Source organism: Gavialis gangeticus, unplaced genomic scaffold (genome assembly GCF_001723915.1).
Source record: "Gavialis gangeticus isolate Ggan-Ray unplaced genomic scaffold, GavGan_comp1, whole genome shotgun sequence".
Lineage (NCBI taxonomy): Eukaryota > Metazoa > Chordata > Crocodylia > Gavialidae > Gavialis > Gavialis gangeticus.
This window is the reverse complement of record NW_017729024.1, coordinates 9,515,330-9,531,204: the sequence shown is the minus strand read 5'-3', so window position 1 is coordinate 9,531,204 and position 15,875 is coordinate 9,515,330. Positions and strand designations below refer to the sequence as shown.

General features: G+C 38.7%; 1 protein-coding gene across 4 annotated transcripts in view; it reads right to left on the bottom strand.

Moving 5' to 3' along the window:
• The window catches only part of KIAA0825 (KIAA0825 ortholog), a 446,673-nt gene that overhangs the window by 285,306 nt on the left and 145,492 nt on the right, over positions 1-15,875 (bottom strand). For all 4 annotated transcript variants that reach the window (XM_019516881.1, XM_019516884.1, XM_019516882.1 and 1 more), the window contains 4 exons: positions 14,859-15,124; positions 12,471-12,621; positions 8,399-8,589; positions 3,960-4,142 (listed from right to left, as the gene is read on the bottom strand). In XM_019516881.1, the coding sequence (XP_019372426.1) occupies positions 3,960-4,142; positions 8,399-8,589; positions 12,471-12,621; positions 14,859-15,124 (791 nt within the window). The remainder of the gene's footprint in view (positions 1-3,959; positions 4,143-8,398; positions 8,590-12,470; positions 12,622-14,858; positions 15,125-15,875) is intronic.

Sequence of the window (15,875 nt, the reverse complement as noted above, 5' to 3'; positions counted from 1 at the left end):
CTCCTGCTTGTTCCCCATGCTACAGGCATTAGTGTAGAGTCATATAGAGAAAGAAAAGCTCATGGAATGTATTGATCTATTAATTTAATGCAGAAAACATGTCATATTTATTAATTTATTTGCTATCAATAAAAAATATTTGGTCACCTCTTTATATATAAAGATAGACATGTCTTCTTGTATTTATTAGCTATAATGACACAGTAAAAGGCACAGCATCCCTGTTGTAGTGCAACATATTTTGTCAATCTCAGCCCATAAACTAAGAGCAGGAAGCCCCATAAGTAAGAATACAATATGGGCTTAGGTTCAGCAAGATATATACAAATAAAGGATTGCATGTAACATTTATAGAGCTTTTGTTGCGTGATCTTTTTAAATCATTTTATTAAAGCATTTTTATTCTTCATCAAACATTCATTTTTTGTCTAATGAACTTTTTTTCATGGCCCCATTAAATTTTAACATGATTTTTTTATAACATTAGGTATTTTCCTATAGTTATCAGCTGCAAAGAGAAGAAAGGAGAATTTAATAATGCTTTATTATTCAGGACAGGATTCTATGTTTTGAGATCCATCAAATTGCCAAGAGAAAATGCTTCTGTTTTTTGGAATTAATCCTGGCACAAACATGCTGGCACTAGGTCCAACATTTGTCATTCCCACATTGTTAATGATAAACCATGCTTTTGTGTTCCAAAATATGCATCTCAGCAACTGATACACTCAGGGAACTTAATAAACAAACTAAGCACATTAACTTTTTATGTAATCTGGTCTGTAATTAGTGGGTTCAGCTATTGAGAGTGTAGTGAAATGCAACATAAAATATATAAAAAACTTGCAATTTGAGAATTAGGTTTAAGAATAAAAGTACCGGAAGACATGGTTGAGAAATGAATTATAGTGAATAACCACCTTTAGCCTTCACTAAATATAAATTACCTTTGCAAATTATTTGTTAAATTTATCATTTTTAGCTTTAATATTTTTCTGGAAATCAGTGATACACCATGATATTTTTACCATGACCAATCCATGAAATGTATCAGCTTTGTCTATGATTCACAAAGAACCTTATTGTCAGATTAAATTGCCCACTGGACCCTAACCAAAGTGAGTTTTAACTAAATCAATTTAATATACTGAGATTTATACATCTCGTCTTTAAAATTATTTGATAATATTGTGCCCCAAATTCAAAATGTAAACGTGTTCAATCCACCCTTAATTGCCCTTTTCTATTAGGTGATATGCTTATACAGCACATGGCAGCACTGGGCTGAGGTGGATAACGTCATTCTTTGAGCACAAGTAGTAGCACACATTAGAGCCTATAGACCAAGTACAGTGTGGTTGAATGTGGCATTTACTGTGACAAATACTCATACTCCTAGGGCACGTCCCCACAAGGGCACACATACAGGCACTCACATGCAGGAGATCCCGGTGTCAAAAAAACCTGTGCCAGAAAAAAGCGGAGTGGCGCACACTGCTACCACATGCACTGCCTGAAACCAGAGCCTGGCTGGCCAGCACCATGCTCTGGCTGCCAGCCTGGCTCCGGATGCCTAGATCACCACTGCTGGAGCCCCAGGAGGGCCCCAGGCTCCAGGTAAGCTGCTGGAGCCTACCCAGGTGCTAGCCCCAGCCTTCCCTACCCCACCCTGGGCTATTTGCTATTCACCAGAGTGCACATGCGGGGGCACTTCCTGGGAAAACGCACATGTGCGCTCATCTGGACGTGCCTTTAGAGTTCACCTAATTTTCATGTTAGTAGGTCACTCCTTGTTATTCAAGAGACAAGGCAAATCTGTAAAGAACAGGCATTAGAAAAATGGCACAAAATGGTTTAAATGTCCCTCCAGTTTTCTTATGATGTAATAAAATCCAAACTACTTTCTTTTTGATGTTTGATTTTTGAACAAAAAATTTAGGAGGAAATCCTATCTGTACTGAAGGCAACGGCATAACTCCTATGTAATGTCCGTAACTTAATCTTTAGAGTATATTTAAGATTCATTGAAATAAACAATTTTCCTACCAGTCTAGTAACCAACAAATCATTTAATTACATTATTTTAAAAAATCCCAGAAGTAGGGAACTAATCACCACAGGAAGTTGTTGAGGCAGATAGCATAGCCAGGTTCAAAATGAAACAAGATGAGTTAACAGGTGGTAAATCTATCAATAGCTATAACAGAATAGTCAGAGATGTATCTTCTGACATCTCTATATCAGTGATGGCAGACGTCAGGGAGGATAATGATAAATCACTCTAGATATGCCCTATGCGCTCCCTCCATAGCATCTAGTTCTACCACTGTCAGAAGCAGGATACTGAACTAGTGGGGCCACCGTTTTGGCTCAGTATGACATTACTTATGTTCTTACGTAAGTATGGGGTAAGATACTCCATATTCATGGGATCAGTAACTTATCTAGCAGACAAAGTATTGACAAGGCCCAAAATCTAGAAACTGAAGTTAGACTAATACAGGCTGGTAAAAAAGTACAAATGTAACAGTCATGGAAAGTTATTACTGTAAAAATGTTTCTAAGAATACAATAAATAATTCACTATGTTTTAAGTCAAGAAGGTAAAGATTTCTAAAAATGTATCCTAGATGAAGCAGAAATAAATTGCTTGCTGTCCTAATCACTAGGTAAAATTCTATGGCCTATATTATACTGGAGCTCAGACTAGATAATCATAATGGGCCTTTTTATCTTCTATTAACTATCTCCAAATCCAAATTAATTGGGAGACCCATTAATCTCTCTGAATCAAACTGGCTGCCTCCAAAGCAATTCAGAGGGATTCGGAGATTCGGCTATAGACTGTACAGGCAGGCACTAGGCAATGCTGGTGAGAGCAGCCAGGGGAGCATCCGGATGAGCCCCAGCTTTAGTCAGCAGACCTGGGAGAAACCACAGCTCATCTAACTGCTCCCCCTGGCTTCCCCCCTACCAGGACGAGGCAGGCAGTGCTGGCAGCCCTGGGAGAAACTGCGGAGGCTAGGGGGAATGCTTCTGGAGCTGGGGGACTAAACCGGGAACTGGAGAATCGAATTGAGGGCTGGGGGAAAGCCCCTGTTCACTGCCTCAGTCCCCAATCATTCCCCTAGCTCCCCATTCATTCCCCGCAGCCCCTGCAGCTTTTACCAGGGCTGTGGGCTCAAGCCATGGCTCGTCTGGCTGCTCCCCCTCCACAGCAAGGCAGGCAGTGCTAGCAGCCCTGGGAGAAGTTGCAGGGGCTGGGTGGAATGATCAGGAGCTCAGGGGCTGAGGGAATGAACAGGGGCTTCCCCCAGACTCCTGGTTTGATTCCCCAGTTTCCGGTTTGATCCCCCAGCTCCCCAGTCATTCCCCCCAGCCTCCATGGCTTCTCCTGGGACTGCCAGCACTGCCTGCCTTGCCCCAGGCAGCCAGGGAAGCAGCCAGACAAGCCGTGGCTTCTCTTGGGGCTCCTGGCTCAAGCAGGGTCTCATCCAGCTGCTCCGGCCACCACTGCCTGCTTGTACAGTCTATGGCTGAATAAGATTTGGCACTGAATATCTTCAGATATGGATTCAGGTGAATTGAATAGGGACAGTGATTTGACTCACCAAATCAAATCACTGTTCCTACAAATTGCCAAATTCAAACTGAATACTTTCTGTTTCGCACAGGCCTAGTAAGTATGATGTCTCTTATCCAAAGGTCACTGAAGGTGCTAGAAAAAAATCCCATTAGCTTCAATGGTCGTTGGATAAAGCCTAAGATTAACTCATAATACTAACTGGGAAATAAAAATCAAATGTGTAGATTAGAAGCCATCAAGTTGTGTCTTCTTTATAGGCTATATTTATAGCTCAATACAAAAATTTGTCATAGATCCTCCACCTTCTGCTTGTAAGTCTAATGAAGACATATGGTCAATTTTACTTTGTACTAAACATTACTCTCATACTTACTCATATAGATCCTTCAAAGGTGCAGTCAAAATGGCCAGTACTGTGAGCAGATTGTTGCACTGATTGTGTATTTTATAGATTTTAGGGTCTCTGTCTTTATGTGGATTCAGAAATTCCCTCACTGAGCTGCAAACTGACCACAGTATATTTTCAGTGGACATTAAAATTGCTGCAATATCAAATCTGTAGGGGACAAAAAGAAAGAAAGCACAATGTCATCCATGGAAGCAATCTGATGGTAAAACATCAGCTAAATCAAAAAACTTTGACAACATAAAAAATACTCAGTTCCCACCATGGACTTGAACCTGATTCTTGGCCATCTCAGCCCAGTTACCAAATAATAAGAATCTCTCTCTTTCTCCCTCTCTGAGGAGCTTCGGTGGCAGCTTCTACTTGGAGTCCTGGACACAGGCACTTTTGTTCATCACTCAGACCCAGCACATCAGTGGCCTGCCCTTTCTGCAAAGAGGAGGGGGAGGAGACCTTCCATGTCTTCCTGGTGCCTGCAACTGCTCTTTGCTGCCCTCAGTACTCTATTTGGCATGCTGGACTTAGACGTCTCTGATACTCTCTATCTGATACTGAGCAGCCAAAGGGAACATGAGTTGCCTGGCCAATTTCCTGCCAGGCCAGGCTGGGATGGTGACTTTGAAAGGCTGCAGCAGCCAACTCTACGGATGCCTTACAACTCTTTTGCTTTCTGGTTTCGGCAAATGTCACATTTGAATATGGACACTTCACCTTGCAACAAAATGTGGACCAGTTTGGACAAAATATAGACACTGGGCCACTGAGAGGGCCCTCTGCAAGGTGGAGGATGGACAAATGATCCTACATGTATAAACCCTGAGAGGCATGGGGGAGAGTGGTTTCAATCTCCAGTGACATGGTGATTTTCTTTTTTTTGTTGCTAACTAGTGTTTCAAACTCTGCTGCTACGAGGGCCACATGCCTTTGAACTTTCACAATTTATTTTTAATATTTGTATAATAAAGTTTTAAAAAGGTAAAAAAAGGCTCTCTCTTTCTGCCTTAATATATTTGTAAATATTTATCTGAGGTGGAAGAAACTGATACTCCATCTCAGAATAGACAACATTGGTTGTACAGACATCAAGCACTGGATCAAACACAACAGGAACCTGAAACTGGTTTTCCCACATGCAAGGTGAGTGCCCCAACTAATGAGTTATTTGTCCAACTTATTTTTCATGAAGAAATTTGAAAAGTTTTGAGTTTGTCCTGATACAGAATAGGAGAGTATTTGAAATCCTAAATTGAAATATATTCTGAAAGAGAGGATCTGTTGTGGTGATGAGATTTTGAGTTGCTCTGAATTTTTGTTAGGAAGGAAAAATCATTCCCCTACTTGCTTTAATTGACCAATCAAGGTGAAGCTACCTATATGATTCCTTATCTTGGATTCTGTTATTCTCCAGCATCTTCCACAATTCCAAGGTAATATCCAACTATCTCCCCTCCTCTGTAGTTTGCTTCCCATTAGCATGTCTCTTTTGACATGGGCATGACAGCAGGGCTCTCAAAAGAATCTAAAATCTAATGGGCACCTATTTGTTTCTTTAAGTACCTAACTACCTTAAGAAAATCTGATCCAAAGTCCATAAAGAACCTCCAGTTTGTTTCATAAGTTTGTCATTAGAACCCCCAATACAACTATAGAATGAGAAACTTAATTATTTACTATATATAAATATACACTATACACACACACACTATCTAGATATTCACTCCAATATGTTCTTTTTATTTTTTAAATTATTGCTGGATTGTTCATGTCCAGGCAAAACTAAGAATAATAAATGGGTTGCATCATCATATGTGAAAACGGAGGCATCCAATATTCCCTGTGGTCCAATACTTTAAACCAGGTTCATGCTGAATTGAAAATACTGTAACAGTACTTAGATATTTGACAAATCTCAAATTTTTCAAGAAAACTGTTAGGGAAGGAGGTTCTTAATGTTAGGCCATACGGTAACTACAATAGTCTAATCTTACAACATTCTGTATAATACATGAACATCCAAAATATCACCTAATATATATCCCAAGTATACTTAAAGTGACCTTATTCCAGAACACTTAGTTCAGGATTAAAGCAGAGAATGGAAAACCAGAGTTTTATTCCTGGTGAGTGACTTTGGACAATTTTCCTAATCATTCTGTAATTTAATTTCATCATCACTAATATGTGAATGACAATACCTCTGAAATTTCCAGGCATGTTTTAAGCCTTCTTTCATTATTGTTTAGAGTTACAGAATTGAGGATCATCTAGTACAACCTCTTTCATAGATACTGGGTTTACTATTCCTAAATCTCTCAAATTACATGTCTATACAGTAATGGGGATCTCTATCTAAACCTATAAAGGTTTTGGTGCAGTTTTTGAATGACAGGCAGTTTCAGAACGCCCAGAATAAAAACATAGTTGGCCCAATAAAAGATACCATCCTAAGAAATTCTGGCATGTCTCATAATTTCTGGACTCTCACAGCTACAACAGCATTCTTACACTACAGAATCAAAACCAAATTTTAAATTTCAATTTCAGTGTCAATTCTGCATTTAAAACTATCATTAGGAGTTGCACAAATGTATTTCCTTTGGTGGGTTTAGTTTCCATGAAAATGACAAACTCTCAGGGTAACTCAAAATCTCATGGTCACAACAGACCCTCTCTTTCAGAATACATTTCAATATAGGGCAGAGTGAAAAAACAACCAAAAAAAGGAACAAAAAAACCAAAACACAAACACTGATTTCTCCAAATAAACAGGAGGGTAAATAAAAGGAATGAGCTGGAATGTTAAAACGTATTTGCAGCCCAGATTTCCTGTCCTTTTCACCTCCTAAACAGAGCCCCTTCACTGGCAAATATTAGGGATTGCAAAGGGTAGGTCTGTCTTCAATTACAGGGTCATTATTAGGATGGGGGAAGAGAAATCATGCACTCCTGGACCAACCATTACAAAGTTCATAATTTTTAAAAAATGAAATCTTCATATTTTTCCAAGCAGGAAGCAACTGTGACCACCTGAAACCTGAGATCCTGCTCCTGCCTTTGTTTCAAGGTAATTTGCATCATCACACATCCTCACAGGAAGTGAGAGCCTTCATACCAGCTGTGAACTGACTACCCAGAGAAGCTTTCCATCTATTGACTCCTCTGTGAAATCCTATGAAATATGAACTTTCATTTCTACCCAGGAAAACTTTTACAATCTTTTCTCCATTGCCTGATGAACGGTGTTTGTGCCCAAAAGCTTGCAATTAAAGAAACTTTTTTTGCAAAAATCTTGTTTGTCTAATAAAAGATATCATCTCTACTAGGAGTCCTGATTACCTTTCAAGATAATTCAGGAGCTTCTCAGTTGGAAAAGCTGTGCGTCCTAGAAGATATGATAAAGTATGTCAGGGCATGTCTTCACATGCAATTAATGCTCAAAAAGTTTACTGCACAGTAAGCTTTCCTTGAGTGCATGTCTACACGTGTGCCCGTTGGGAGCAAATTTGCTCCCAGCAGAAGCAGATACTCCTGCCCTGCTCTGTTACTATATGGCAGCTAGGGGGAGCACTAGGCTCCCCTGGGTGCTAGCCCAGGACTGGCAAGGGGCACCAGTATCAGCCCTGGGCTTCAGGGGTTGGGAGCAGCTGTCTCACCTCTGGGGCAGCTGCCTACCACCCTGCACCCCTGCCCCAGGCAGCTGCCTGCTGCCCAAACCCCTCCTCAGAGTCCACAATCGGAGCTGGCCCCAGCAGTAGGTAGCTCCCAGGGGAGGGGATTGTTCTCCCACCCACTGCTGTCCAGGAGTAAATTGTTCCTGGTCAGGTGTGTAACCATGCACTACTGTGCAGTAACTGTGGCACAATAAATCTACTACCTGTATTTATAGGTCATAGAAAGCCACACAGCAAGCTAATCTACTGCACAGTAGCTTCTGCACATGGTTACATAGTGATGCTTTACTATGCAGTAGATTAGTCTACTGTGCAGTAAAGCATCTAGTGTAGACACACCCTCAGAATAGCATGGAGCAATCGCTTACCCCTTTCCTTATGTATGCACAAATGCTGTGATCACTACCTGCATTTCCTTTGGCCTGTACAGTCACTGCTTCTCTATATCCACGGCCTTCTCTATATCAAGTATCAAACCCTTTAGCCAAACCCCTAAACTTTACAAAAGACAGAATTATACGAGCATAGTAGTAACAACACATGGGATATGGAACCATGTATACACTTAAATATGAGAGGTGCAGTTAATTGAAATGGTCCACATAGAAATGTATCAATTTATAACTCTATTTATTTAAGTTGCAGACACATAATTTCAGTCAGATGAGTAACAGCAAATAGTATAAAATGAAAATACACGTTATCCATATAATTTTAATTACATACTTGCATTACCTTATCTGTGGAGTTCTCTTGTAAGTGGGTTGGGCCTGAAAATATCTACAGGACAGCACAGCCAAAGATTTTTCCAGCACTTCTGTCAGTATCTCCTGGGCTAACTTGGGGGGTTGAATAGTCCACAGATCATGATGAAGAGCACAGCAAAAATAATGCCACATCTGGACAGAGAATGAACATCTTTCCCCCTGGCAAAACCACACATATTAAACAATAGAAACGCATCTTCCAAAATGTCAGTTTGGTTCCTGTGAATCTAATTAGTTCAGGCTGAGAGGAAATAGCTGAGGAGTTTTAAACACTGGATGACTGAAAAAAGAGATTCTTGACAAGATGTTAAACATCTTTATTGACAAAAAAGCACATGTTCTACTAAAGTTAGGAAACCAGTTTTCTACCACACAGACAAACCACAAGCATCTCACCTAACATATCCTTAGTTAACCTACTCTCAACCTATTGTTTTAATTCTACTTTAGAACTACATGCGATATTTTGCAATCACTTAACTAACTGGATTAGTTTGATATACTGACTGCCTCTTCTTCAACAGAAACCAAATCCTTTAAATTACTTAAGCATGTATATTTCCCTGGATTCGTAATCATAACTAACAACTTTTTATAAAATGTTACTGGCATAATTGCAATGAAAAAAAAAGAACCCCCCCCCCCAAGCTATAACTCATAACAACTTCTACATGGAGTTGGCCAGGAATTTATCTATAACGTGACTTTTTCACCTGATAATGCTAATTCAATAAAAGAAAAGCTTTCAAAAAACCCTTTTGGCAGGAAAAGCTTCTCACGTCCAGGGTTGATTTTCTGGTTACAGAAAGTAAGCACACCACTCAAAATAGCCAAGATTTCAACGGTTATGACACCCACCTGGGATGAGAAATGAAAGCTCATGAACTGTTCTACCATTTTCCTACTATATTCTAGGGGACTGCCATAGCCACTGAGCTATACAACCTCTCTCTCTTGCTCTCTCCCCCTCCCCCACCCTCCCACTCTCTCTCTCTCATCCAAGGAATATTTAATGAGTTATTTACACAGTGCAGACCAGCTCCAACAGGGTATTGAAAAATGACCAACACAGAGTAGTCAAATAACCTATGAGTCATAGCACATACCTGGGAAATGGGGGTGTTTTCACATGTACTCCAGAGGTGAGGGGGAGGTGACTCTTTAATTAGAGCATCTCCAAGAACCCCTCTAATTAAAGTGTTCACAGTGTCTTTCTGTATTCAGTGTTGCAAACTTCAAAATGGTGCCAAGGGCACTTAAGTAAAACTTGTTCAATGAGCTTTAAAGTGCCCCCACCACCATTTTGAAGTTGAATACACAAGACACAGAGGCTGCTGGAGCATGTTAATAAGCATTCTCTGAGGGTAATTACAGCATGTCGAAGCAGCATCCCCACGCATCTACAGGCACCCAGGAAGACGAAGACTCAGATATGTAGGCTGAACCATACAGAGCACAGACTCACACTTTGGTACCTATATCCCAAGCAAGTGCCTTGATCACTGTACTAGTTGTTATTTTAGGGTAAGCAAGTCTTTCCCTCCCTCTGTTTCCTTGTTTGTTGCTATTTCTAAACTATTCTACTGGTAAACATCTGCTATTTTTGCAGACTGTCTATAATATAAACAGATGTAAGCTCTTATTTAGCTTATATATCAAGAAACAAGCAGCTGGGCTTTATAACTTAAGCCACTCAATATGATCTTTGAACAGACAATTCTTTATTCTTTGACTATTAGAAAACATAAGTTCGTAAAACTGTAGCAGATGTGTACTACACTAAAAACTTGATTCTCTAAACTGGAGATCTGACTTAGTGGCACAGTGGGTGTTCAATCTACTCTATCAGTGTGATACTAACCTTGATAGTTTCAGACCCCTGACAGTATAGACTCCAACATGCTTTATGGAAATAATGCAGCAAGGACTAAATTTGTATGTCAAACACATACTGATACAGAAACACATATTGCTCTGTATCTTGTAAAATCATTGCTGAACCTTTAGGCTAGGGACAGAAATTACATATTAATCAGTATAAGTGATTAGAAACCAGTTCAAATCTGCAACCTAAGAAGTTCAGTCCACATAACCCACTTTCAACCCCCTGCCCTCCAATCATTATGGAACTATCTGTGATTTTCTGAATCCAACTTCCAACTGCTGTATTATGGAAGTGGTCTATGGAGAATGCGACATGAGATAATATAGTTAGGTAACCAGAAACAAAAACATTTGAAAATGGAACAATTTTTATTTCTATAATGCAGAAAAAAAGCCCCCACCATCTCCTGCATCACCTTCCCCCTGCTACTGTTTTCTCTGCTACAGTGGGGGATACAGATTTAAGACAACTCTCCAATAATAGATTTATAAATGCCCATGTACAGAAGCTAATTATTGGGAAGTTTCTTAAATTCAGTCATCTTGGATTCAGATACATATTATAATATCACGTTATTTCATAGACTATAAAATAGCCATGGATTACCAGTACAAACTCAGAGCCTTTGGGCATTATTATTACATATATACATGCATAAATACTGTGTATAGGAACTACCACTCTAATCATAATCAAAGCAAGTCACATTCTGGCCCCTGTACTTATGCAGAGAGGCTTTATTTTGCATACAGTCCCATTTTTGGTGGGGTGTTGCTTGTTATACGCACAACACCAGCCTACCGGTTCTATTCCTACATGGTAGGTAGGGATTCACACTGGGGACATAGGCAAAATAACAGCTCATTCTTCCTAACCACCATTTGAAAGCTATGTATCCCTTCCTATGTGCATCAGTTGTGACCAGGACCAAAAGGACCGTTTAGCCAGTTTCTGCTGTCTTTGCCAAGACCATTAACAAATTTTGCCATTCATGATGATGTTCTGCTTTTGTTTTCTGAAGTAGACAAAAAAAATGGGGCTGCTGTTAATTGACATCATCCACATGATGGTAAATTTAGATTACAGCCAGAATACACCAGATCTGAATCAGTGGCTAAAATGTGTTGTGCTTTGTATCTTGTTACCAACTTCTGAAACATCCAGGAATTGCTTCCTTTATAAGTCTTCTCTGATAGACGGAACTTGTAGAGGTATCAGTCACAGAAAGGCATGTTTAACCAACTGACCTCAACAGATCCTCAATACTAATGAAGAGACAGTGTAACACACCAGCTCTTCCTATCTGAATGCCAAAGTGTCATATACTGAGATCATTCTTTTCCCCATTCACATCTGAGGAATGCTAGGATCAGTCTCAGAAGTCCAGTTCTTAAATACAATAATTGTAATAAGAAAAAGTAGGGCTATGATTTCTGAAGATTCCACTTTTACTTATAATAAAATTATAAAAGCATTACTTCACCTTGAAACCATGCTTAAGGAATTTCAAGCAGTGTGTGGCTTATAATCAATGGCATAGTTTATTGAAAGGGGAAAATAATCAAGTGTATGCTAAGTATTAATTTACTTAGTTGCTCCCTAGTTTTCTGGTATTAAAACCATTAGACTACAGATTTTAACAGCAGATTTGGGATTCCAGAACTCAGACAAAATGACAACATCCAGGTTAAAAATAGGGGGCTGGTTTCTATGGACAAGAATACTGGTTACCTTATTTAAACTTCATTCAAAGCGAAGTCAAGAAAGCAAGTTCTTGCAATTAGCACAGGTTTACTTCATTGGAGAAAATAATTATGATTTTTTGAGTCCTATGTTAGCTGTATGCTACCTTTTCTTCTTTTCAAGTAAACTGGTTATTTTCAGCCTATTCTAATAAAAAGTATTTTACTCAGCAAACAGAATGGGAGCATTTATCTTATTATCTTACTGAGTATCTTAAATCTTTCTAAGTTATCGCTTTAATCAATCCTAAGCAGCCATGTACATACAGTAACACAGACATTTCTAAAAATATTATATCCCAACAGCGATGTGCACAAGAATTGCTGACCTTATGTTTCTAATTAGTCAGAGAGCTGGCAAGCAGTAAAACACATTTGTGTAAAAAGGAACGATAGTAAACTTAACCTCACACCTCATAAAAAGCTTTGTAGTCATCCCAGTGGTGGCTCTCGGCATCCTGTAAAATGCTTGTAGCACAAACTCTGACGCAGTAGTTTATAACTTGAAACTGGAGAACATTGATGAATTCCTGATATTGTTGGACAGGCACTAGAAACAGAGGTCTGTTTGGAGGGAATGATCAAAGAGGCAAAGATTTAAGGCCAGTGCAGTAGGAGGTAACAAACCCCAGTACTACAAATGTTTTTGATTATTAGATATCAATCATTTATTTCCTCTCGTTCTTGGAGTCCAAGCCTACATTCACTTTCAAAAAAAATCTGAACTTTGTTTTGCAATCTCTTTGAAATGTACATCTGCTGTTCTACAAATGTGTACTTCATTTTTAGACAAACTGCACTGTCCATACAGAGTTTAGAAGTAAAAGTGTTCTCTCCAATCTTTAAGGGTCAGAAGGTTCTCTGTTATTCAATTTCTCTGGGATGACCATATGCCCCTGTCAGCAGTAACTCTTATATAGAGTAAACACAAAGAGCTAGATATTATTTTAATAAAATAAAAATATAATTGCCTACATAAAAGTGTTTTGTAAAAACAATGACCAGGCAGTATTTTGATGCAAATATTCTTATGCACCAAGAAAGATCTTATGCAAGAGAAAGGATTGTGAAACCTTGCATAGTTTACTGATTTACAAGCTGGTCCCAGGTAGCCAAAGCTGCTTCAACTTTCACAGCAGCTGAGTATGATCCTAATGAACCATACATCAGATGAGAACTGTCAAAGAGGAGCATAGTGCTAACCTCTGTCTTCATACACCACTTTTCTCCCTAATATGTACCCTGTGGAAGCACATGCAAAGGAAAAGTTGGCTTAGAACAAGTTCAGCTAGTGTTCCACTTACATAACATGCCCCTTTCTTCAACAATGGAAACTCTCTGTTAGGGACAGAAGTTGCCTATAAACCAGTGTCATTGATCAAAAATCAGTTCAAATCTGTAACATAACAGAAGCTCAGTGCATATAAACCACTTTCAAAATGGGCAAAACCAGTTTAAGATAAGCCTGGATAGATGTAGTATCAGACTAAACTGATTTAAGTTAAATTGGTTTATTGGTTAAATTGGTTTATCTTCTGTCCCAGATTCAAGTCAACTCAAAGACCATCAGCATGCCAGAATGCTTTGCACCTTCCCTGCAAAAATCTCCCTCACAGGGTAAGCAGGCTAGCCTTGGCCCAAGCTGTCTGCTCCAGCAGAGCAGGGAGGCATGCTCTACCACCACCATCTTGACCCTGGGCTTCTGGCCTGGGCCACTGCAGGCATGTGGCTACATTTCCAAAATCAAATGTCTGTAGACTGTTTGTTCACTTACATATCAGTTCAGTCTAACGTAGTTTAGACTAACCTGAGAAGACTGAATCGATTCTGCTTCAGGCTTTTTGATTGTCTGTACTTAGCCCTTGTGACAGATTAAGGCCTCTTTGCCCCATTCAGGACGAGTGGGCTCTTTGTTTTTAAATTCAGGCATGGATCATAGCATCTCAGTGACTACAAGATATTTTAATTAAATATCAAAATCATAGCAATATTTTTTTTCTTTTTCTGGAGATATATTAAAACTGGATCCTTGAATCCAAACACATTTGAGATTCCGGTAATGGATGAATTTTGGATTCAGATGTTAGGAACTATGGCCCACAAAGGGACAAGTTTCCAGTTTTAATTTATACAAGGCCAGAATCACATGGGTTGATAAAGGGATTCCTACTGTTCTGAGCCAAAACCTCTAAGGAACAACTCACATTATTTCAGTCCTATCAAGTCCAAACCTGGGTTCTACTGCAGGCTCTAATGAGAACCTTTGCATAAACCTATTCTAAATCCCAACACCATTCTTTGGACCTTTCTCTAATCATTACCTAGCAGTAAACTGATTTATTTAACCAATTACCACCTTATATTTAAACTATATCAAGTACATGTTTTCATGTTCATCTATACAATCTGTATGAAAGAGTACAGGCGTGTATTTTTATTTTATAATCAAATGCGTTAAACATGCAATGAATATTAAGCTATTAGTGCAAACAAATTTGAAGCAAAAATCCTAGTTTTCTATTCATATTATTGTATGATGGAGTCAACTACTGTATTAGCATATGGTTAGTAAGAATTTGCACTGATTTACCAATATAAATCTTGAAAAAAAATAGTAGTTTTTATAACAGCTACTTCAAGTTGTCAACACCTTCGATTCAGGGTTTTCTTAAAACAAAACAAATTGGGCTTAACCTTTAGGAAATATTTGGGTATATTTGCTACTTCTCTGCATCACTGAAATACAATTAAAACGCCAAATTATCTATTTGAATTAAATGATTAAATTGAAAAGGACTCACTTTTTGCTGGTCTTTCTCATTAAATTATCATACATCATAAAATTCTGAAAGATATATACAGCTGTGGAGAGTACAGCATGTAAGTTTTGCAGAGGAGCCTTGGATGGAACTTCTCTGCTTCTCTCCTCCAACCTTGCCAGAACAGCTGTTGCTACTTTGCAGCAGGCCTCTACAAAGTTTGCTCTGATTTCCTGAAAAGAACCATCTCTGCATGCCAGAGCCAATGGAAGCAGTGTGTCAAGTTCTTCCATGATGTCAGAACAAAACTAGGAAGAAATAAATGTGGCATCAAGTTATTTGTTCTGTGACAGAACTGAGATTTATATACGGTCAAGCTCTTGAATAATGAAATTGGCATAAAACATAAATATCATGAATCAGTTTTATTAAAAAAAAAAAAAATCACTCTGGGTTACAAGGAAAAGCCTTTATTTATAATCATGTGAATACATCAAACATGACTTTATAGCCTTTATGCTGTTTAATTCCACAGTGCCTGTTGAGAGGAATTTAGGGGCCTAACCTCATAGGACATGTCTACACAAGATGCTACTGTGAAGTGGTTACTGAGCATTTATTTAGTACTTGTAGAAGCAAGTACGAAATAAATGTGCAGTAACTGGAGTTACTGCGCAACAGCGCCAGAAAACGTCTTTTAAGTGATGCTATTGTACAGTAGCCTGATACAACTACACAGTAGTGTCTCGGCACGGTTTTGCCACACGATGCTACTGTGTATTCAGCATCTCATTTAGACAAGCCCCTAATGTCCTAATCTTTATAATATATATTTAATAATATTCTGAAGATAAAATTAATTCCTTGTGACCAGGGATAATTTTACAAATTATTTTACCTTTTTCAAAATACATTTATTAACATTACTTGTCAGTAACATTAGAAATGAAATTGTCATTGCCAAAAAAATGTGTATGATAATAAGGTCTGTAATAGGATGTGATGTACTGTAAGAAGATAAAATGTTTGCTAATATGAGACAGAATTAACTCTGATCTT